Here is a 25,479-nt window from a genome sequence, read left to right as displayed (position 1 = left end):
ACTTGTACCACAAATTTCTAAAAGATGGTGATGAGAAAGCATGTGGTATAGCTTGCAAGCTCAGGACATTGCCAAATCCTTGTTTTCAAGCATGTGGATTTTTGAATTGTACTTGTGAACAGAGCTTGGATCTAGGCCTTGCACAGCATTAATGATGACATAATCTCTTTAAACTCTAAATTACTCCATTGGTAGGATACCGTTTTAGTTTCTGCTTTGAACTGGTAAATGTCCATTATGTTATCTCATAATAATATGGACTCTAATGCAATAACATGGTAAATCAATTCAGAGATAAAATTTCTTTTTTGAGTATATATCTCCTGAAAATTGATAGGATGGTACACCAATTATGTGATTTTCTTTTTTTTTTTTTACTAATCTTATTAAAGGGGGAGAACATTAAATCTTTGAATACTGTACCTCAATTTTATTGTAATGATTTTGCTGGTTACCAGGTGGGGTGGCAGTTGAAAAATTTGGTGAATGCACTACGAGAGGACCCGAGTGGTGTTATCTTAACTTTGAAAAAGCGACCTCAGAGCATGCTTACCTCAGCACCAGCTTTACTGAAAAATATGAGATGGAAGCCCCTTGCTCTGCAGGTAATGAAGCTTAATCATAAGTCATACACCATCATTTTAGCCATAGATTATCTCAGTAATGCTTCTTTATTGTGCCTCATCTCAGCAGCATATAGATTAATCTTGTATGCTTTTGAAAATTGGTTTGTGAAATTATCTCCTCACAGCTTATCCTAATAGGCTTAATTGTGATGAAATCTGTAAGTTACTATAACTAAAACCCAAATGATAAAGAACTCTGCCTTAATTTGTAAACATTTAAAGCATAATTACAAAAAAAAACACAAGTTATTTCAAGCCAAAATATGGATAGAGAGGAAAATGAGAGGTTTCATTTTGAGATGTAATCTTCTATTTAAAAGTTACACTATCATATTTCTTGGAGAAACTGTATGATAGTTTATAGAATTCTTTTAAATCAGGTCATAAGATAGTAAGAGTTATTTATAAACAGTAGGTAAAGGAAGTTTTATATAGTAAATAAAATGTACCTACTACATTCCCTTTGATCATTTTTTCTTTTTCACTCTGTCAGGTGGCAGGATAGGGAAATTATTGCATTAGAATTTCTGCATTTTTCTTCAGCATGAAACCACTCTAAAATATTACTCTATGGATGTTGATAAATTATATTCATTAAGAAGCATAGTTATCTAGGAAGTTATAAGAATATGATTCTGATTAATGAAAGACAAGGAAGTAATACATTTCTTTCCATTTCAGTCAATATAATCTTTAAACACATCATAAAAGAAATATTTGTCTTTCAGAAAACCTGCATTTTTAAAATAGGAGACTATTACCTTTCTTAGAAGTCTAATTTTTTAAAATTGTAATTGCCCGCTGAACTAGAACATTGCCCATTGTTCAGATTAAAAAGAAAAGCAATATATGTAAATGTCATTGTTATCACTGTTATATAAATTGTTCCTAACTTGTATATTATTAGTACCATTCTTAGATGTTTTTTCCCCTAAAATCCTAAATTCTCTGTTACACATGAATGGCCTTATGGAGTATAATGATTTCTTATCGTTTAAAACTTTACTACTTATTTGCCTCAAAGTTGCATTATATTTAAATAACATAAAAACATATAAAATGTTCTAACATTAAGGTCTTTAAATTTTTAATGTTAATCTTTCATTTTTCAAATGAATATATGTAAACTGTATTAATATGTCCAAATACATTTGATTTGCAGTATATGTCTATTATCAAACATTTTTAATGTCATTAAAGTTCAGAGTTCAATGTTTTTTGACTCATTAAATCATAAATTAGCAGATCAGACTTTCCCATCACATCATTTTATTTTCTCACTGTATTATAAGTTGCTTTGTTGTTCCACTCTGTAGTTTTCCTATTGACATGTCTTCCTCAAAGATCCTGAGAGGTGGGAACACTGAAGAAGAGTCCCACAATTTCAGCCATTAGGTTTTCTTCTCTATATATGTGTAGTTAAACTTAACAACTTCTCTCTAATCCCTTCTATTTCGCCTTGAACACCAAAAAGACACTATTTTCTTATTGATCCATGAACTCTGTTTGAGGGAATATCTCTAGGAAATAAATTGATAATTTGGTCCCTTTTTAGATTCTTTTCCACAAGCACAAACTGGAGAATTAAGGTAATGACACTATCCAGTTCATCACTTTTATATAAAATGCTGAAATAATTGAAAAACCAACATTTCTTTTTTGCCACACATTTGGTGTGTATATTCAAAGCTGGAGAACAAAGACTTTAATTTTTTTTAATTATTTCATATCATGGTTTAGTTATAATTATGTTATTAGGATACTGTTTCTAGGTCCATTGCTAACTGCCAAGAAATATGCCTCACAGATCACTAATTATATTTATTCCTCATTGCCTGTTCAGTTACTCTGAATATATTTATAAATTTACTTTTTCAGATTGCTGAAATCAGAAAAAAGAAAATCAGCATTTCCATAAGTGCTTATATGTATCCACATTTTTGTAAATTTGTTATTTCAACTGAATTTAGTTCCACTGAAATGTATTGTCCAAGCTCAGTTCCTTATAGATAAACAATACTGTTGGGAAGGTGGGGAATTTGCTTTCAACTTCTTTAAAAAATTGCTTCAGTTGTTGACTTTTTCCAGAGCAGAAGGAAGAGTATTAGTTTTAATTAAATACTTCCTAATGGCGGTAAAGCAAGGTCTTGGTGGTAAGAGCAATGGATAAGTCCTCTAACCTACTATACCACCATCACCAAATATCCCTGAAATTTTGAAGACCTGAAATTGTGCCATTACAGAGTTGTTTCTTGACCTTACAGTTTTGGCCTACTCTAAAATACAGAGATACCAAAAACGTAATGGTAACTCTGTGGTCAGAATTTTTATACAGTGTAAATTAACCAAAGATGAACAAAACCTGAAGGTACCAGAATCTGTAGATTAAAGGTAGACTGCCTCCAGAGGGGGAAAAGTCAAAGAAATAAGATAAGAAGGTCTTGCAGGCAGTTTTGGATTCCTTTGTGACTTTGCCTGAGGCCACATATTTTTCCTAGTGTCTAAGAAAGGACCTCAGATGTCAAATATAATGCTTAATGCAGGAATAAACCTCTGTGCAGACCCAAGTACCAGTCTTACTGTATTCTTGCTTCTGGTATGTGTACATATACGTTGGAGCTAAAATGTCTGTTAACTCAGTTAAATATAAATCTTCAGTGTTCTCACCTGGAGAATTAGACCTTAGGTTATTTTTTTTCCATACAAACATTCTACTAAGAATGATTTAAATAGAGATTACAAAAAGAAATAATTTGTGGCATTTATTTAACTCAGTATGTCTATTTCAACTTTCTCTTCTCTACCAGGCTTAATTTACCTACTAGCATTTTCAAATAAAATATGGCCAAGTTTGTGTGGTGTGGAGGCAGACACTAATACACGCATCTTAAAAAAGAAAAACTTTATTCTAACATAAGGAATAATTATTTTTTAAACTAACAAGGAAATAATTTGTACCTACACAAATAAAATTTAACCTTGTCTACCCTAAGGTAGAAGATTGTTAAAGAATTCCACATTTTCATGAAAGAAGTTTTATTTCTAAAAATATTTTGAAAGGATAGTAACTTCTATTGTTAATCAACTGCAATAATGAATTTGGATTTGGGTTTTCTTGTGAAAATCATTCATGAAATTATAGCCAAATAAACAAAAGCATACAATTCAACTTCATGCTCACAGAGCAATTTCATTAGTACATTTCATAAAATTTGGCAGTTCTTTTTTTAAATTTCTGATTTCTCAAACATTTTGCAATAGAACTGAAAGACTTAAAGATACCTTAGTCAAATATTACAAGCAGATTTAATCTGGAGTTGAATTCTGTTGTCATCTGTACCCACTTATAAATAGTAGAGATGTTTTACCTGAGATAGAATCTTTTATTCTGTGAGAGCAAACCAGGGATTTCCTGCTTTCCAAGAACTGTTTTTAAAAACATGTTCTTAGTAGCACTTCTACTAATATCCTGGATTTTGGTGACCTTGGTGATTGCTTATGGTCAAATTCTTCCAATTTAATGAAAAAATCTCAAGGAACTCTGAATAAGCTTCAAGGTATATTTTTGGTGTTTGTGGTTTTAAGTAAGTGTGCGTAGGTCACAAGCATGCGTGGGTGGTGTCATTTTCTTCTTACAAGAGATGCATGAGAGAATTAGCTGGACACTAGCAAGAATGTTGGTTGAAATCACATCACTGGGAATCAGCAATTAAACATTAAAGAACCCAGCTTTTTTGGTGAGAATGCATCTCAAATGATCACTATAATCAATGTTGGAATTCAACATACTGATATAGGTTTCATTAAATACATTTTTATGTGAAATAAGAAGCTGTATCGTTAGGATTATGTTCCTAAGCTGCATCCTAATCCATAAATCTCTTATATCTGTGTGAGAGTTTCTTGTGTAGTTTTGTGCTTTTCATTTAAAATTTTATTGCTTAGCATTACCATTTTCACAGGATATTTAACTTTGAACAGAAAAAGAAATGGAAAGCAAATAGTTATAACAGTTTTGTCTATCGACTGGTATAACAACAAAAGAACACTAATTGAGTACATTACATTTCATATACATACAGAGATGAATGGTTATTCTGTGAAAACCAGAACATAAGAAATAAGAAAATTTGTTTGAATATCACAGTTATGGGTCAGGGAGACCAAAAAAACCATTACTAACAAAAGTTACATTTCTGAGAGTTTTGTTTTAAAAGCATGTTTTGAAGAGGAAGATAACCAATATTAGGTATGACACTAGAGAAGAAAAGAAATCTTAACTAAAAACATAATTGTGCTGACTGAGAGGCAGAAACAATTATATGTTTTACATGCTCAAATTAGTAAATAGCTGCAAGCAATTGTCACATCAAATTTTTGTTCAGCAGTATTTAAGCAAATTAATTAAAGTATCTAAATCACATTTGTGTTTTTCAGCCAAATGCTTTCAAATGTTACGCTGACTACAGATAATCACCTAAAATGCAAAAATTATTTTTCAGTTTATTCTTTAGTTTCTTATTCTTTAATTAATATCCTAAAAATGATGTTTACTGTAACTTGAAAAAATGGAAGTCCAGTTTTAATGTTGCAGTATTAACTATGCCAGTAAGACTGGACAACACAAGAATAAAGACCCTCGTATTAGTCTTAGTACAATGTGCAAAATTTGATGACTCAGTGGATAAAACCATTTCATAGTGTGACTCTGGTCTATATTTCTTGTATATCATGTAACTACATATTTTTTATGCACATATATCTGTATTTTTAAACCTATACAGATATGGTTTCCTGATCAAATTAATGGTTGGGAAAAAAATGTTTTTTTCTTGGTGGTCTGACAGGAAAGATTACATGCTTATAAAAGAAGACTCAAATATTTTGTATGTATGAATTTAGATTCTAGAAAAAGCTGTGAAAAAACTGAAAGTGGGAGAATTTTGAATACATGCATTTCCTTTGCTTAGGTTCTTTTCAAATAATTTAATACTCAAGAAAAGCTTTCCCAGGGAAAATTATGCCCAATAATTTTCCAGATTAGATCTAACATTCTTGATATGGTCAAGAAACTTACAAATTGTATACAATGTCTTGCCTCCCCAAATCCAGCATACATTTTCTCTGGAGCATTTGTTTAGATGATTAAGAACAGAGTTGCTAACATAGAACAATATTCTGGTACTTGTGTTGGGAATTATAATAAAAATGTGTTTGAACTCAGTAAGGACTTTGTGTGAATATTCTATGCTAGAATAATGGGGTATTGTGATCCATCTGAGTCTGTGCTTATTCCCAAGAGGGACTAAAATAAATGGCCAGGTTTTATACTTGATGTAATCATTCGTATTTCAGTGGGTGTTTTCCGCCTGTAAGGCAAAGCAAGCTCTTTCTGATCTTTGCATTCGTGAATTTTAGAGAGAACTCCGTAATGTGTAACACGTTGTTTTAATTTTTAATGTTGGGGCTGTCTTTATGTCACTGGTGTCATTCAAGACTTTCTATAGCTCTATGAAAGCCAGGTCACTTACCAGACAGAGGGACCACTAAATTAAGCTTGCCAAGAGTTGTTAAAATGTAAAATGTTTCAAATAAAACCTCAATGTCAGATGTAGTTTCTTAAGTATGGAAGCTCTTTTCTCATAATCTTTAAGACCATAGGGGTTTAGAGGTATACCTTCCAGATGTGTTCAGTTACCTTAAAAACGTTAGAAGGAAAAGACCTGAGCCATCAGAGAATTTAAAGTGAGATTTCAGCGATTCCTTACAAAGGCTGAAAATTTTATTTTATAATAATCACAATCTTCCAATGCTGTTTAAACTGGATGAGTAGGATATTATTACTAAAGTAATCACAGATGACTCAGAGGAAGATTTGTGTAGTACCATATTGTAGGATACAATTTGAAAGTATTTATGTAGCTCAAACTGACAATATGAAAAAAAATGTGTGTGTTTTACCTAGTAGATTTCTAGTTAGTGGTCCTGTTGACTATAGTAAGTTATCATTAACTGACTTAAGGTTATCAATGTATATTTGAAGAGATGCATATGATCATTTTATTTAGAATCTGGATATTTTCAGAGATGCATGCCAGTGCCCAAGAAGTCTATCAGAGTCATTTTAGCAGGGTAATGACATATATGCAAATGCCTCTTCCCTTTTGGAGTCTCACTGAATCAGTGGAAGGAGAGCTTTATGTCATTAGGACCATTTACATATGAAAACCAAATGTTATGACAAGGTCCTTCCAGGAAATAAGCCTGTTTGCCTAGAATCCAAAATGGATCCATATCATTCTTGATTGCATACTGTAGCAGATCAAGTTATAGAGAAGCTTCATGCTTATTTGAGTAACAAGATGCAGTATTAAAATAACCTTGCATTTAAATGATGATAATTTTTAATTCTCTTTCCATATTTTGCCAATATAAGAGAAAGTGTCAAAGTGGCAAAAAGGTAAAATTAAAAAGTATTACCCTTATTTCTACATTTTTCCTTAAATTAGAAATTCTTCATAGTACAGTAGTAACTACTTTCTATGTTATGAACAAATGATGGAAAGTAAATGTTGCCAAGATAGGAGGAGCTACCTTTCTGCATTATTATGCTAACATATTTGGATATTTTTTCTGAAACTAAGAAATATGCCTATTAAAATGTGAATTGGATGCTGAGAGAACTTTTTGATTTGAGGGAAGTTGTATTGGTCATTTTTTGTGTATTTTCACACATTTAAATGGTTATTAGTGGTGGTTGTAATTTTAATGCCACTTGTTACAACTAGGAATTTCTTGCTGCTGATTTCAGCTAATAATATCATTTATTCTGTGCTTGATTTAGTCAAATTTTGCCTATCTTTCTAATGTTCCTTAACACCTTTTTCATTCTTTTTAATTTTGTATTCATTCAGTTCTTGTTCAAAGGTAGAAACTTTTTAAAAGATTATAATTTTAAATTATCACAAAGACTTCCATTGGGGTAAGGCAGCTATTTCCATTTTCCCATGAAGCTTCTATTTTACCATATTTTATTTTTTCATTGCTTAATGTATAATTTTTTTAAATAAGATTCTCAAGAAGAATGTTTACTTTTTAGTGTGGATTAGCTTGACAAAAGTAATACAATTAGTAGACAAAAATATACTGAATATATTTAATATTTACTGTGTGTTTTATTTGGTACAAAGCATACTGATTAGCCAGATGATATCTGCATAAACCAGTTGAAATGTTTTCTGTGATTTATCAGTTAATACAATAACTAGCCAGTTGTGTTAAACAATAGGGTTGACTAATTTCTGTTTTTCTCTGAAAGAATAATTGTTTTTTTCCATCACTTTAATTCATTGAACCAGCTGGCACAAGCAAGCCTGTTATCTGTTTAAACATATTTAAGAGTCTTTTTCTTCTACGTATTTACTAATTTAGCTCATCATGCTAAGTGATGATATTAATAGCAACTCCTTCCTGAAAATAGAAACCCAGAGAAAATAGCAATTTGAAGAAAGCCGACATGGCTAATATTTAAGTTTACTGGGAGGGGAAAGACACACATACCCTAAGGAATCCTAGTAATAATCCATGTAGAATGCTAGTAATAGTCCAGGCAGAATAAAATATTCTGTTGGCCCTTACGTCACACTTCATGGCTATTTAAAATATACTTGTAAGCAGTGACTAATATTTCTCTTTTTTCCTTCCATCCTTCCTTTCTTCCTCTTGGTTTGGGGAAGGCAGAGATGGGCACTAAACCAAGAAAGATTCTCTTTAGTTCTATAGATGGTAAAATAAAAGGAGAGAAGTCTTCAGAATAGAAATAGTGACCCTAAAACAAAAGAAAGAATAAAAATTTGTTAGGTTATTTTTAATTGCTTATGTTTTTAGAACTTGTTCTTAAGTTCACTTGTAATATTAGAATATTTTAAAATAAGAGATACTAAAACATTTAAAAAGCATAGTGAATATAAGTTTTTCTCTCACAGTATATTTGTTACAAAGTTTTGGAAAGTAATGTACTACATAATGGATTTTTTTATATTTCTATAGTGATGAACTTACTTATTTTTTATGTCATCTGTATTTAATACCAAGATGTCCTGACAAAGAGGAAAGCAATTATAAGTAGAGTCCCATCACAGTGACTATATATAGTGTGTCTAAAGACTTGATCTAAAGAACCTATCATTCAGAGATGTGTTGTAGAGGCATGTAATACATCACTAGAAACAATACACTTCTTCATTTCCTCAGGCTTCATGGTATTCATCCATACAGATGACTCTTGATTACCTACATAATCTCACGATTTCCCATTGCCAAGATTTTTGTTACTAAAAGACACATAATTTAACTGGAGCTCTTTCAAAATCAGCATAGTTAAGCATAAGTCTACTGCATACTCTCATTATATTTCAAAATTCCTTAACATGTAAAGTTTCTGACTTCTTTTACATCATATGAGATAGAATATTGTAGAGTCCCAAAATAAATTATCAGTTCTTTTTCCCTTCTCTCTTTTTCTTTAATTTCTATTTCACATAGATTAAAACTTAACCGTCATTTTGGCAGGATGTGTGATTTCAACCTATTAAGGTGAGCTGTGTAATAAGGAAGGTCAAAAACCATGAACTGAGTCATAAACTATGTAGCCTACCCCAGTGGCCTACATTGTACATTGTATTTGTGCTTGGTTTTTTGAACATTTTGTTTATCTGTACAAAAGCATTGTCACAATATAAAATAGCTGTAATATGCCATTTTTTGTCCAGCAATACATGTTAAAGTAATAGAACTGCGGGTCTATATAGATTTGCTAAAAGTGTTTTCATATTGGCTAAAATAGCAACATCTTATCATGTGAAGATACAGTTCATTTTGTGATCATTACTTTTGTGTTTGCGATTGCACTAAAATTCTTATTTTTAATATGTTATTGTATTCATAGCTAATCAGTAAGATCTGTAAGATAAACATGAACATTTGTGAATTTTAGTCTCACTTTAGGATAATTTTTCAAACCAAAAGATCATTTCCAAATGCTTTGTAGCTTAGAATTGGCAGTGCTCTTAAGTTAATGCATCCTGGTGTATCACTTTATTCAGTATATATGCTATCTTAATTTTTAAAAAAGTAGTTCATACTTAAACAGGCATGAAAATGCAATCTATAGATATGTATCTAAACATTATTTTAAACAATGATAAATGTGTGTGCCTATGAAAGGTGAAATGATTGTGTTACATTAATCCCTATGCTTTTGAAGATGTACCATAAAATGACCTTGAGAAGACAGTTAGTTGTGTTTATATTTATGAAAAAAGAAAGTATTCTCTCATATCGGCCTTTCATCCTCAACTTTTGTAACCTCTTCTGAGAATCTGTGACATTCTGCTAACTTAAGAGTATGGTATATCTTTTTTGGGGAAAAGATAGGAAATATCTTTCTTGGGTATGAGTCAGGATGTGAGTGAGCTAATTCTTTTGAAAGTTACTCTTTATTATCTCCCCTTCAAAGGTGGGATTCCAACAAAGCAAATTTAATTTGAATAAGTTTCTGACTGTGAAATAAATCTTACCATTATGAAACACTGCATGGTGCTTTTACCTTGTAAATAGCTTTTACATGGTTATGCCATAGAATAAGGTGAGTTGAGAACTAAGTGGGAACCTCTAAAGTAATAAATTGTTTTTGGAGATTCAAAAGAATATCTGTGTGCTAAATAACATGCTTCTTGATTTCAGCCAAGTTCAAAAACTTCACAGAAATAGATAATTTTAAAATGATAACTATGTGTCGTTGTTGTTGTTGTTCTGTGTGTTGTTTGTGTGCGTATGTATTTTCTTTTTCATTTTAACCAGCCTCTTATACCTAGAAGTCCCACAAGCAGCGTTGCCACGCCTTCCAGCACCATCAGTACACCAACCAAAAGAGACAGTTCTGCTCTCCAGGATCTCTACATCCCCCCTCCTCCTGCAGAACCATATATTCCCAGGTATAAAACCAACCATCCTGTTGTTCTGGGCACCTTCTATCCAAAGACTAGCCTAAATGTACGTAAACTGTGAAGTAAATTCTCAAGGAGCACCTTGAATATTTTCTTAGATAGGAATTCTGAACACATTCTGGAAAACTATTGCATTGTAGAAAATGCACTTTGGTTAATAATAGTAATAACAATAACTAATTTGTATTAAACACTATGCGTTAAATATCTTGTAAACATTATCTCACATAATAGGAAAGAGCAGGAAAGTAAAAATAAATAAAAATTAGGATTCTTTTAATAAGTAAGGAATAAGTGAGGATTTTTGGCTCTGAAGCCCCAGAAAATCGCAAGTTACTTTGAAGCATTCCATACTTTTTTCTAAAAGAGGACGGTAAAGATAACTTTTATGCCTTCTTATATGTGTGCAATGAGGGAGCTTTTTGGGGAGGGGGTAGATGATGAGAAGGGAGAGTATTTTCCCCCCTAATACTTCTGTATCTACAATTTCTCCTTGATTAGTTCATTAATGTTTCTGTCAGAAAGCAGAAAGAATTTGCAAGAGAATGGGTTGCCTTTAGAATCTATTTTCTAGATTTCTTGAGGCTGTATTTCCATTTCATTTCCAGATTTATATTTGAAATTCCTGGCAGGTGTGGAAGATTACAACTTTGTGCCATAAGGCATTCTGTCCAAAAGCATTCTGACACCCAGTCTTGTGGAATATAAAAATTATGGAAAGGGGCCAGCACTAAATGGGGATAATTAATACCAATCACAAAGAATTTGGTTCCATTTTTAAATTAGTTGTGCAGTCATTCAAAAAACAGTAATTTAAGGTCTCTTATTTTCAAGCCACGCTTCATATTAAATTTCTTCAGTATATAAAAGAACTGAAATTCCTTGTTTTAATTAATTTTCATTATTCTTTAGTGCACCTAATGTTTCATTCTCTCAGATATGATGGTACTGACATTTTACAATCTAAAGGCCATATGACAGCATGATGTGTCCGTAAATACCCTATTGTTGTCTAGTAATAAAACTGTAGTCCATTTTATAAACATTTTAGTTCTAAATTTTGAGAATTGAATGTAGCTGTGGGACCATGGTTTATGAGAAGACACAATTTACTAACCTTGCATTTCACAAATCTTTCTAGTATATAATTTATAGTCTTACGTTAAATTTACAATCAGATGTACAGATCCATCTGATATCCTAGCCAAATGCAAGTTACTTTTAATTCTATTAAGATGGTGTCAGACTTTCTGAATACTCTTGCCTGAGGAGCAATAAAAACATGTGTGTTTCGAATAGTGACTCTTTTGGTTTGTTTTAATTTTAATTGGAAAGATTTTTATTTCAATGCAAATGATTATTTAAGAGACCTTATTCCAAGGGCTCTATGTACAGGTAAACATCAGATTATTTTTATCAATTCTCTGCAGTTTTTTATCTTTCCTTTTCTCTTGTGTAGGTAGGAACTTATTATAAAGAAAGTATTTCCTAAACAGAAAGTGTTTAAAATACACTCCAGAAGGGCGCCTGGGTGGCTCTGTCATTAAGCGTCTGCCTTTGGCTCAGGTCATGATCCCAGGGTCCTGGGATCGAGCCCCGCATCGGGCTCCCTGCTCTGCGGGAAGCCTGCTTCTCCCTCTCCCTCTCCCTCTCCCCCTGCTTGTGTTCCTGCTCTCGCTGTCTCTCTCTCTGTCAAATAAATAAATAAAATCTTAAAAAATAAATAAATAAAATAAAATATACTTCAGAAGACAAAAGAATAAAATGATTGAGTTCTGTCCTCTGAGTGTGGTGGAGATAGGATTATGGAAATGTATTGAAGCCAATAAAAAGCTTGAACATGCTATTTAAAAATACTAAAGATATTTGAAGTATCAACATGGTGGTACTTGTTTTGTTAGTATTGCTTGAAAGCTTCATACTTTTCAGTAAACTTCATAATCACTTTAATTATTCTAGATAGTTTTGATTTAGTTAATTTAATATTTCAGAATATTAAAATATTCTAGATATATTTTGAGTCAAATTATTGTTTATCCAAGTCACACAATCGTTTGATATAGCACAGTCAGAACAATCCATGAATCAGAGTTCCTTTTTACTGCAGCCTTGTTTATATAAATTATCGGCATTTTCTGGTTTGACTTGATGTTATGGCATAGATACAGCCTCGGCACTTTTTTCCCATTTTGTCATTTTGATGTTAAATGGGGTTCACCCGATTTAACTCATCTGAACATTTCTTTTTTCCTATATTAAAAATTTTTGTTTATGTAAGAGAGCCATGTTAGTGTTCATTTGAATTGTAAATAACAAAAGCTTTCTCACCTTAAATCCAAAAAGAACCCTTAAAAATAGTAGGGTCAGTTGTCAGGTGGAAATTTTTTCATGGGCTTACAATTCTTTGAACACATTTATTCCAGATTCTCTAAAAGAGAAGACACTCATGTACGTGGAGTGAGTAAAATTTGGTCAGTTTTTTGTTACATGTTTTATGACTGTATGTAGCTTCTTTATCATAGTATATAGAGCATTTACATACTTAACCAAATTTCTTTTTCCATGACAAAAATCAGGAATTTGTAGGTCTTCGCACAACTCTGAAGTTCAAGCACTAATTTCTCTCATTAATTTTACTCTGAACCATTAAATATAAAGAAAATCCACTAAAGCAGTGTTTTAACTTTTCATCTGTTTCCTTAAATCCTTTTCAGAGTAAAAGTGTAGATTTATTACATACATAACAGTAAGAAAAGTTTTTTTTAAATCTGTACAGCAGGACAAATTAATATGTTGAGTTATTCAGGGACTCATGATGTGAGTACATACAGAGATGCACACACAACTGTGCACACACTTCTACACACAACACATGTATCAGTTCATTCTACTGCAAAGATTGTTTTTTGTTTGTACATTTCTTAATTCTACTTTGTGTGCATTTCATATAGACATGTTTAATAAGTCTTCCTTGTTGGTATGAGGTGAGGCCTCCTTTCATATCATTACAGAGTAAGTAATACCAGCCCTTGCAATTTTCTGCCACGGGGATGTCCATATAAATAGAGCATGCTGAATTAACTAGGGCTGAATCACTCTCTGATCTCAGCTGCATTAACATTCATGTCACAGGCCTGATAGAAATATCTGCCCATTTATAGACAGGCAAAACCTTACCCCAGTGCCACGAGTTCGTTAGGGCTGGTTTCAAGCTAATTGCAGTGTCAATTTCTTTTTGATAGAGGACTAACAGTAACAAAAAGCACCAGGCAATTTGTTCGGGAAAAGTTTTTAGCTTGCTGAAAATGAAATTCTGCCTGGATTTTATATTTGTTTTCTTCATGTTGCCTAAGAAATAACTATCCAGTTGCAATTTAGCAATAAGCAATACTTTAATTTTAATAAAAAATAAAAGAGTGAATAGCAATGTGAATGGCATTGTCAACTTGTGATGTGTTAAATACATGAGACAGCTTGCTGATTCAATCAGTCTTAAAGAATATTATTTACTGCTTTCAGTATATTTCACATACTAGGAATATAGCTCTCTTCATTTGGACAGACCTAATCTAGACATTTGCTTACACCTACAAAAGTGTAGTATACCCTAGTATGGAAGTATAGAAGTATAATATTTCTTGCTGAGCTGTAACTCATATTTTGGAATTGACATTAGATTTATAAGCTCATCACCATTTTATAAGACATAATGTCAATTAAAATTGTGTTCTTTTTATCTGTCTTGTTATAATTTAGTTAATTCTGTTGATTTACGATTTCAGTCTTAGCACTTAAAATAAAATTAAATTTTTATCTGGTTTGATAGCATTCACGGCACTGTTGAGGGTAGAACTGGAAGCAATTAAGAACTAGTAGGAAATAAAATTAATGATCTGCAAGGGAGCAAACATTGCATTTACATTCACAGTCGTGTTCTAGAAGACAGGCTTTTCTAACAAAGACTTCATAGCTAGTCATAGTGAAACATATCATAAAATAAGCAAGGTTCAATTTAACCCATCCTAAATGGAGTATTTCTACCAAAGTACCACTCATTAGGGGCCCAATTGCCTGGGCTATGTATATTAATACTATATGTGAGTAACAGTGTTAGGGATCCCATAAATGATTAGATTTTTCCTTTTTAGAATCCTATAGAAAATCAGTTTGCCATCATCTTAAATTCCATATTTTGTCAGGTTTCTCTGCCCTCTCTCCACAAGAAATGTTGCTGATGTGCAATGAAACTTTGATCTATCCATTAGAATTAGTTCTATGAATGTACATTTTTAATATTAAATGAGATACATAGATTTTAAATACTGAAAGTAATTCTATTCAATAAGGTTTATTTTAAATTAATAACAAGCTGTTTAAAATTCTAATACCAATTTATAGAATGCTAATTTGGTTCTTAAGGCTGCAGATATCCTTACAAAAGTGGTAGTTCTTAAACACATCTTTGTTTTTAAGCAGTGCAAATACTACTGTGCATCAATTAGTTAAACTGGCACAAGAAAGCTATATTGTTAGCATTGTTAAACTTATACCTACTGTCTTGAGCACTGAAAGTAATTTTTGTGCTGACATGAACATAACACAGTGAAAATGGACTAGAGCAGGAGTTAGAAGATCCAGGGTCCATGTCCAGCGATGTCATTTATTAGCTGTATGACCTTTAGGTGAGTCATTTAACCTCTCTGATCCTCAGCATTTATTTTCCTGCAATATAGGAATAGTTAAAAATTGCCTTTTAAACATCAAAGAAAGTTTGAAAAGATCAGAAGATATATTGTATGAGAAGGATATTATGAATGGTTTTAGGCCCTCTCTGCCATTTTACCACCCTAACACTTTCCTACATCCTTCTCCTTTACCTTTCCTTTTCTTTAGGGATGAAAAAGGAAACCTTCCTTGTGAAGACCTCAGAGGACATATGGTTGGCAAGCCAGTGCATAAGGGATCTGAATCACCAAATTCGTTTCTGGATCAGGAATATAGAAAGAGGTTTAATATTGTTGAGGAAGATACTGTCTTGTATTGCTATGAATATGAAAAAGGAAGATCAAGTAGTCAAGGAAGACGAGAAAGCACCCCGACTTATGGTAAGAATTCTTTTCTTACACTGACAGGAGAACATATGTCTCAGATGAGAACCTATATTTCTTTTCATAGGTTTTTGGGTTATGAAAATTATTTGATATACTTGATAGCTTTTGAGTCTTTATAATTGATCTGTGTCTGTCATGTGCTTCTAAGTGGAATCTCAATATGAAGCATGACATTAAAAATTATTCTAAATTTTCCAAAATAGGTAAGAACAGTAGGTAGCATTTTAGCTCATTAATGACTTAAGGAAACCTTCTTGAATCACATGTAATTTTTGTAATGTCAGATATTGCTAAATTGGAATAATTCAATTTTCCTTTTTTAAAAAAGATGAATGCTTCCTATTAACTTGACTTATATAAAATTAACTTCTTATTCCTCAGGGATTAAAAAATCTTTACACAAACTTTCTGGGAAAAATCTCTCCTCAATTTTTGTGTTTTTTAAGAAGTTGGAAAATTTGAGCAGAAGTGGATTCTGAATAGGAAACACACAACACACTCTATTTAAATCAGACATGGCCTTAGAGTTACCACGTCCCTAGGATTTTTCGTCTTTGTCTTCTGTTTTTCTGTGCATGACCAAGAGAGTAACCCAGTCACGTATACTTTAAATTGATACATTGTATGTGAAAGATTTGCAGATAAAGTTGCCTAAAGTAGTAAAGCTATGATCCCATTGCAAGAATGAATGGATTTAATTGAAAGTCTATGCTCCTCCTTTTCCAGTTTTCAAACTAATCATTTTTAGTGAGGAGCGTAGAGAAGAGGAAAGACAGGATCCTTGCCGATTAGTACAGATGATCCGCAGGAGCTGAGCAGAAGGACATTTGTTTTCAGGGTTTTTTTTCCACTTGCCCTCCTTACTTGTCCACCATGGCCATATGTCTTCCTCCTGTGATCCCAAATGATTGGTCATCATGTACCTTACTACATGTGCCTGATTTCCTTACAGCTCTTTGGTAATAATTATGTATGAGAAGTTTTGCCCAAAATGGTCCTAAAGAATAGGAACCTTACTTACCTTGTGTTATTCTCTGTACGTGTGCTTTTTTTTTATCATAATAAGTAATGAATTTTTTAGCATAGCTCCTCAATTATACTGTTCTGTGGACACTTTTTTTAAACTCATAATTTGAAGGTATTTGCACCTTTGCTTTTCTTCCCTATTATATTGTAAACCTCTGCAGTACAGAGCGGTACAGAGACCTGCCATCTTTGTTATGCCTACCCCTGTTTTATCACATAAGATCTTTATTTTTATTCATTCATTCCACAAATACTTATTGACTACCTGTTACTGGATAGGCAGTAATGTATATCACATCTTTTTTTTAATCTCTTAGAATTTTGGGGCTGTTTTCTACTTATTTTGAAGTAGATAAGAATGTTTAAGGGGAAATTATAGTCATCAGATGAATTTGATTACTGATAGCTTTATAAAAAATGGTTACTTGGTTCTACTTGAAAAGCTGAATTGTTAGTCTCTTCAGACTACAGTTTTAAACCACCTAGTGTCATCATGTTCCACAAATCCTATCTCTCCCAAGAAAATAGAATACTGTTTTAAATTTTAGAAAATTAAGATATCCTATAGATATATATTTTTTAGAGATTTATTTATATGAGAGAGAGAGAAAGAAAGAGCATGGAGGGGAGGGGCAGAGGGAGAGGGAGAAAGAGTCTCAAGCAGACTCTGCACTAAGCAGGGAGCCTGACACAGGGCAGGGCTCAGTCATATGACCCTGAGATCACGACTTGAGCTGAAACCAAGAGTTGGTCACTTAATCGACTGCACCATCCAGGCACCCGATATGATAGATTTTTATAAATAACTTAGGAGAAAAGAAATATATATATATGCTTAAAAGGAGCATAGGAAGTTTTTTAAAAAGGTTATTTTACTTTTGATCCTGGAAGGGTTTTTTTTTAACTTTTGAACATGAAATGTAATCTGAACCTTCAGTGGAAATACTTACAGATGCTTCAGTGAAGATTTTCTAATACAACCTGTAGGTTGTGCCAGGTAACTAGCAGTTTAATGTATTAAAACTTTTTCAAAATCAGATCATAAGTAATAAATTCTGCCTGTCACACACATGAATTTGTGTCCTTAATTTTCCCAAAGATTAATTCATTTCTTAATTCATTCAGCACATATTTGTTGTGTACATAAAGTCATCCAGTCACTGGGGATTCGAAGGTGAATAAAACATAAATTTTCCCTGGAAGGCAGTCATCACCTAGAGGGAAGAAACAAATAAGGAGATGCATTGTAATAACTTTAGGTAAGTAGGAATATGTGAACAAAGTAGTACGGTAGCCTAGGAGCTGAAGCCCCAGAATCTTCCTGGGAAGTCACATAACTAAAAGTGACATTTGTGCTGAGTTTTAAATGATGAGTAGTCATCCTCTAGGATTTCTAAATGTTAGTTTTCCCCACCAAATACATGATACCTTCTCAAACATAGGTGTGAGGTCTGAGGATTTGTGTAAATCTTTCAGCCCAGACCCTAAAGGTCCCAATACAAATTATTCCAAAACTTGATAAGCAATTATCAATGACTTCTTTTTTGTTTGTTTGTTTTGTTTTATTGTGTTTTTTTATTATGTTATGTTAATCACCATACATTACATCATTAGTTTTTGATGTAGAGTTCCATGATTCATTGCTTGCGTGTAACACCCAGTGCTCCACGCACAATGTGCCCTCTTTAATACCCATCACCAGGCTAACCCATCCCTCCTCCCCTCTAGAACCCTCAGTTTGTTTTTCAGAGTCCAGACTCCCAAGTGTGACAGTATTTCCTTAGATTTAAAAAATAATGATAATAGGGGTGCCTGGGTGCCTCAGTCATTTAAGCATATGACTCTTGGTTTCAGCTCAGGTCATGATCTCAGGGTCCTTGGATCGAGCCCTGCTTCAGGCTCCACGTTCAGCGGGGAGTCTGCTTCTCCCTTTCCCTCTTCCCCTCCCCCTACTCTCGCTTGCTCACTCTATCTCTCTCAAATAAATAAATCTCTAAATAAATAATGACCAAAGATACATGATTCTTTTGAAGTATATTACAAAAAAGCCCTAAAGTACAAAAATGTTCATGTTTCATGCTTTCTAGAAATGACAGTAATTAACATGTTAGCACTTATGTGATGCCTTAAAATGTAATGAGTAAGTCCTTTAGGCTTACAGTGCTCAACTTACTTCTTAGTCACAAATACCCTTATCTTGTATATGAGCTTAGCCACCATTCTCTCCTATTAACTCCCCAGATTACCTGTTTATTCCAAGAAGTTTAGAGTTAAGATTGTAAGAGTATAGCTAGGATTTTGAGAAACATGATTCAGTTCTTATTATGTGCTTTTGGTTAAATATGTATATACTTGTCCTATTGTCTTAGTACATTCATATTTTAAAGTTTGATATATAAAACAAAAATATTTAGGGAAGCTCTGCTATTGAACACAGTGACAAAGAAACACACATGTAAAGAAAAATACCTGAAAATATCCCAACTGTGGACATTAAAATACACTTTTTTAGCCAAGGTTCTCATTTTATATCATAGACCCACTAGTTGTTGCTAAGAGTAAGTTAAAAGAAGAACAATTATTTACCCTAAACTATCAGACCAGTATAATATGGATAGACAACAGATGGCCTTCTAGAAATTAGTCAGTAATACCTGTGAGCTTTTATACATGCCAGGCATTGTGCTAAGCCTTTCAAAGGCATTGACCCATTTAATCCTCACAACAACCCGTGAAATCAGTCCTAATAGAATCCTTATTTTACTGATGGATTAAATAACCTACCCAACTAGTAAGTAGTAGAGCTGAGATATTTGTGGGACTCTACCAGTGGTACTAGCTAGCTAAATGTGATGAAAGTAATTTGCTAAATTGTAGAGAAATAATTTCCAGAAATTGTATTACTCCTTCCAAATTTAAGCATTTGATTTCAAGCAAGCAGAAGTAGGTCTGATTTTGTATGTTCTTGTGTATGTTGTTCTGTATTTATTGGCATTAGAGTAAGTATGTTTTTACGTGGACATGGCCCTTACAGACCTTAGGAAAAGGTAGCTAAATTGAGGGGTAAAATTAGCAACAATGTGTTACGTCCTTTTTAAATCTGAGAACATAAAATAGGTTTTACTTTCCTAAAAAGATAGATGAGACTAACTTCTGGAAACACAGAGCGGGGGAAACAGCCTAGGTCAGTGTTTACTAGCACTGGCTGTTAGTAGCACCAAGCCCTACTTGGTAACCCTGTCTTTTATCTAATTACTCTAGTGTGAGCTTGGGGATGTTGGCGTCAATTTTCTCCTTTGTTAAATGAAGATGATAATACCTGTCTCATAGACTTTTTGTGAGAATTTCATGACAGCGCATTGTAAATCGCCTGGAAAGTGCCCAGTATGTGCTATAGGTATTGATTTTCATCATTGTCGCTGTTGCACAGAAACTTCAGTGTTGCTAAGAGAATACATATGAAGTATTCTCACCTCACAGAAAAAAGGTAACTCTGTGAGGTGATGGATGGTTAAAATAGCTTGATTGTGGTCATTTCATAATTCTCTATATATCAAATCATCACGTTGTACACCTTAAATAGATACAATTTTTATTTATACCTCAATACAGCTGGGGGAAAAACCAAAAGAACTTGAAGATCTCAGTGCATAAATAATAATAATATCAGCCATTTTAAATTCTTTGAAGAATTAGACAAGGTGAATAAACAGTTTTTAAAAAAGTAACTTTAATGTGAAAACGAGAAGAGGGGTAAAGAGGACGGCATTAAATCACTTTAACTAGTTGGTCTCATCTGCTCATGCTTCAGAGGTAAAGGGTCGAATTTGATGAGATCAGTTGCTTGGCAACTTTTCCCCATTAGCTTTCCCTTTTGCGGTTCACAGACTGTTTGCCCTTGCTATTCCATCATACCACATTTCTATGCCTAGAAACCTGGTAAAAGTAGACACAGTTGGCTGAGTCACTTTGTGGCTGTTGAGTCGTCATATTTTATAAGAATAGGAGGAACACATATTTTTTTACAGTAATATCACATAATAGTATTGGTTTGAAGGAATCCAGACTTGTCTGATTTATTGAGATTCTAGGACCTCACAAAAAACACATGAATGAGTGCAGAGTTGTTATTTTAAAAATGTTCCTCCTCAATGTTATTTGTACATATCTTGCACTGAGGAAGATTAATTTCTATAACATTTTACCTGAACATTTTCCACTCGAGTACTTGGGACAAGAGAAAACTACCATGTCCCATATCCACATGAATAGCAAATGGCTTGAAATGACTTAAACCAGCATGGTGAAGAACTTATGGGCAGTGACACTTTGAACTGTTCTATTGGTGTGAGGAGAGGAAATTATCCATAGGTTCCAGGGTCATCTTTGTCTTACAATATCATTCTACCTTTTTGCCAGTTAAATTATAATTAATAGCACTGTTTAAAACATTTCTTAAAGGATCACGTATACACAATACATTCATACTTCTTTATTTCTGAATATAAGCCTTCTCTCTTTCCTGTGATTTTTAAATGTAAATTGTCTTCCTAATCAGGTAAAAATTCAGCTGTCATTCATCAGCTATGCTACAAAGAAAAGAAATCAGGATTCTAACCACAGGAAATGTCTTTGTTCAAGGAAAATGTACCACTTCCAAAGTAGAACTAACCATAGAAATAGAAATTAGTGAATCAAAAATGTAGAAATATGAGATGTATACTGTACCCACAGGAATTCTTTTTCCTTTGGACTTACTTAATACAGTTCATAAAGACTGCATGTTGATTGGCTTCACAAAATAATTTTGAACATCAAGCTGATAGTGATAAGGGACCATGTAATGGATCGAAAAGTAGTTCAGCAATATTTTGAGAGAAATAGAAACTTGTCTGTTCCTAATGTAAATACCAGAGTAATCAGCAAGAGGAGGCACTCTTCCCTAATTTGTGCATTTTTACTGATAGAAATAGCAGAGCATGAGTTTTGAGCTCAGATCTGAATTTGGTGTCACAGGTTGGCCTTTAATTTAATAACTGATTGACCTTGAAATTGAGCCTTTGTATGTTTTTGTTTCCTTACCTGTAAAATGGGATGGCAGGATTACTCATGGTGTTTTTATGAGGGTTAAATGAGATAATGTATGTCTAGTACTTAGTACTATTTTTGCCGCATGGAAAGTGCTCAGGAAATAGTGCCTAAATGGCGTAGGGAATTACTCCTGCTCATAAATGAAAATGTTCCAAAGATTGTCAAGTGCCTAGAGATCAAATTAACACTTCATCCTCTCCCTGTGGAGGGATTTAATAAAGGACAAAAGGGCTGGAAATATTCCCTTGCTTTGATCCCTTTACCTACCCACTAACCAGCCATTTAAATCATAACAATTAAAAGAAATATGAATAGTGTTGGTCTGTTTCTGTTGGTTTGGTTTTGAAAAGTAGAAGGAAGAGCATTCAAATAGGTAATAACACTAAAAACTGCCCTGATCCAAATCTTCTTTTTAAGTTCCATTATGGAAACCACTAGGTCATACTCTGGACAGAAGGGTCTAAGTAAAACCTCACAGCATCAGAATTCTGAAAACAGTTCAGACCCCACACCTTTTTTAAGTTTAATTGCTAGGGGTGGGGGAAGGAGAGCAAAAATAATATGTAGAATAAATAAAATAGTTGGAGACTCTCAAAAAATGAAACCAGGAAAGAAAACAATCAGCTTGAACAAATTAAAGGGCTAGGTAATGGATAAAATAATAAGATTAAGAAAAAGGAACTCTTAACCAAGTTCCAGAGTATCAATATGTGGGTAGTATGGAAAGATTAGCAAACCAAGTCAACAAAACTGATGCAACTGTCAGGAAAAAAGTAACTCTTCAAATGAATTCATCAACAGAAAGATATGAACTAGGTGAAATAGTGCTTCCCTTAAAGACAAAATGGGAAGCCAAGAATAGAAACAGTCTAACTCAGTGATTCTCAACTGGGGTCAGTATTGCCCTCCAGGGCACATTTGCAATTTGGGGGGACATTTGTAGTTGTCATAACGAGTACAATGTCATTACAGGTGGAAATGCTACTGGCATGTAGTGGATAGAGGCCCGGGATGCTAGTACACATCCTACAAAGAACAGGACAGCTCCCAGCAATAAAAAATGATCAAGTCCACAATGTCAAGAGTGCTGCTATAGAGAAACCCTTAGCTAACGTAAGAAGAATCAAATGCAGACAGATTTGATACAGAAGCAGATATTTATGACTAGAAAATCAAGGAGCCCTTGTATGACACAGGGCCAGTTGCCTTTTTTTTTTTTTTTTTTTTAGTTCAAAGAATCTGTGAAATTATTGCCCTGGAAAGAGACTTACATTTACTCACAATTAACATAGTCTCTGGACAGAAGTAATATAATGTTGTGAGTGTCTGGAATGACCTACCCTGCTCTACAATAGAAAACCCAATCGTGACATTCCCTGGAGCAGGAGGGGACCCATTGTCCCTAGTTGAAATCAAAATGCATTTTCCCCTATGGGAAAAAAATGTAATCAATGGCAGCTAGGTAAAATTTAAAAGAGTGGTTACTGTTAGCTTTCACATCACAACGTGGATTAAGGATCCATCATTTTCCCAAATATGTTCTTCAGGTCTCTAGTTCTAAAAGAGAATGTTTGTAAAACAAAGAGGCTATCTGGTTAAATATGATTCGGAAGCTCTGAATATTTTATCCCCTTCTTGGCGATTAATAAGTGCATGTTCGCAGACTAAAGGCTTTGAAGGTCTTCTTGAATTTGGGTTAGCTTATTGTTTCCCGTATTTGTACATTGAGGCTTTTTTGGTTTTGGTCACAAAATACTTATTAACCTCCCAATGGAAGGTTTGACAGAATATATTTTGGAAAATGCTAAAATAGACTTTTGTAGCTCCTCTTAAAGACCAATATACCAATGATAAAAATTTCTTTGTGTTTTAAGTTCCAAACATCTGACTTAATAGATCTGGAAAGGCCTCTATTCTTTTTGAGGGGGTCGGAGGGGCAGGGAGAGAGAGAATCTGAAGCCGGCTCCACGCCCAGCGCAGAGACTGACATGGAGGCTCAATCTCACAACCCTGAGATCATGACCTGAGCTGAAATCAAGAGCCGGGTGTTTAACTGATTGAGTTACCCAGGTGCCCCTGGAAAAGCCTCTATTCTTAAGTCAAAGCCTATCCCAGCAGACAGTGTGTTGATTGTCATCTTCAGTTTTATCTTGCAGAAAAGCCATTTTCTAGAGTAAATCTTATTTGTGATAAAAGTCCAAACTCAAGTAATAAATACTAACTGGAGAGATCAGTGCATGGCATTTTATCCTCCAGGCTCCTTGTAGAATTACTGGTTTCACTGCGAAACAGTTTGCCGGACATCATGGAAGAAATAGATCCCTGGCGCAGGAGAGAGGGAAGGGGGTAGAAAATGTCAAGTGTTATATTGAAACTTGTTAAAGAAGAGATAACCAAAAATTGTACACTGATTACCTTAAAGACTGGAGACATTAGAGCAAATAATTAAGGCAATATACAAGCATTTAAAAGTTTACATATGATAACCTAGCATTGTTTTATAAGTCTCTAACCTTACAAGTTGAGACATCATGTCAAAGCAATGTATTTTCCATCTTTGTTAAGGTGATGGACAGCAAATACAAAGCAAATCCACAATTTATGTTCTAATCCTCCATTAGTTCTTCACATAGTTTTTAAGAAAGAGTTGCATATTGGCGGGAAGGATACTTAAACCAAAGCAGTAATCATACATGTCATTGAATTATTTTTGAAGATAAAAGAATTGGATTTCTGTGTAATGTGGTGTTCTTGAGTTCATCACCAAGGCAATGTGATATAGCACAGAGAGCACTGGGATAGGGGTTGACAGTATATTCGTGGGCTGACTCCAACACTGACTACTGGTGAAATCCTGAGGAATTAACTTTGGTGTGTCTAAGTTTTCATTTCTCCCTTCCTTGCCAGCTTTACTGACTAATGTAATCCCGAACAGAAAATTATGTGAAAGGAATTATAAAGTTATTACAAGATGTCAGTCTGTTTATTTCAGTCTTAATCATTGTCTTTTTCACTCTTCATGAGAAAAGGGGACTCTCTTCCATATGTTGATAAGATTTTCAAGACACTGCTTTACTAAGATTTTTGTAAAATAGAGTGACTGATGTTATACTGTATGTTAACTAACTGGAATTTAAACAAAAACTTGAAACTACAAAAAAAATAAAATAAAAACACAGGGCTTTAATTTGTGGTTGTTTAACTTGAAAATTGGATGTTTTTAACCAAGTAACATTTATATACTCATGTCATCTTTCTTGTCCACGACTGTATTAATGCTGAGCACAGCATGGGGCAATGGTATTTTAGCATAGCTCATTTTTTTTTACCCACCAGAGCCTTCAGAGGAGGACCCAGAAGTCTTTTGCCACTTAAACAGTATTCAAACCGTCTGAATCTTTCCTAGTCCTCACACCCCTCTAATGCAGAAGTGACTCTATGCACAGTGGCAAACATTTCAACTTAGAAAAACCTGTCTTTCAAAACTCCAGTGTGTACTGCATAGTTGTTCTCTTGGTAGAATGTTTACAAAAGGTAATCTGGTTCAAAATATAATTAGCCTCGAAATCAAGTGTTAAAAGTCCCGTATAATTTTTGATACAGTTCAAAATTTTCTCC

At 33.6% G+C, this 25,479-nt stretch overlaps 1 protein-coding gene across 5 annotated transcripts in view; it reads left to right on the top strand.

Moving 5' to 3' along the window:
• The window catches only part of CNKSR2 (connector enhancer of kinase suppressor of Ras 2), a 278,274-nt gene that overhangs the window by 160,811 nt on the left and 91,984 nt on the right, over positions 1-25,479 (top strand). For 3 of the 5 annotated variants that reach the window (XM_035725691.1, XM_035725692.1, XM_035725695.1), the window contains exons 9-11: positions 459-605; positions 10,488-10,621; positions 15,527-15,738. In XM_035725691.1, coding sequence (XP_035581584.1) covers positions 459-605; positions 10,488-10,621; positions 15,527-15,738 — 493 coding nt within the window. The remainder of the gene's footprint in view (positions 1-458; positions 606-10,487; positions 10,622-15,526; positions 15,739-25,479) is intronic. The other 2 variants (XM_035725694.1, XM_035725693.1) reach the window with 1 other exon arrangement.

Source organism: Zalophus californianus, chromosome X (assembly GCF_009762305.2).
Source record: "Zalophus californianus isolate mZalCal1 chromosome X, mZalCal1.pri.v2, whole genome shotgun sequence".
Classification (NCBI taxonomy): domain Eukaryota; kingdom Metazoa; phylum Chordata; class Mammalia; order Carnivora; family Otariidae; genus Zalophus; species Zalophus californianus.
Note: the sequence above shows the minus strand (reverse complement) of the source record. Positions and strands in the feature narration are given on the sequence as shown.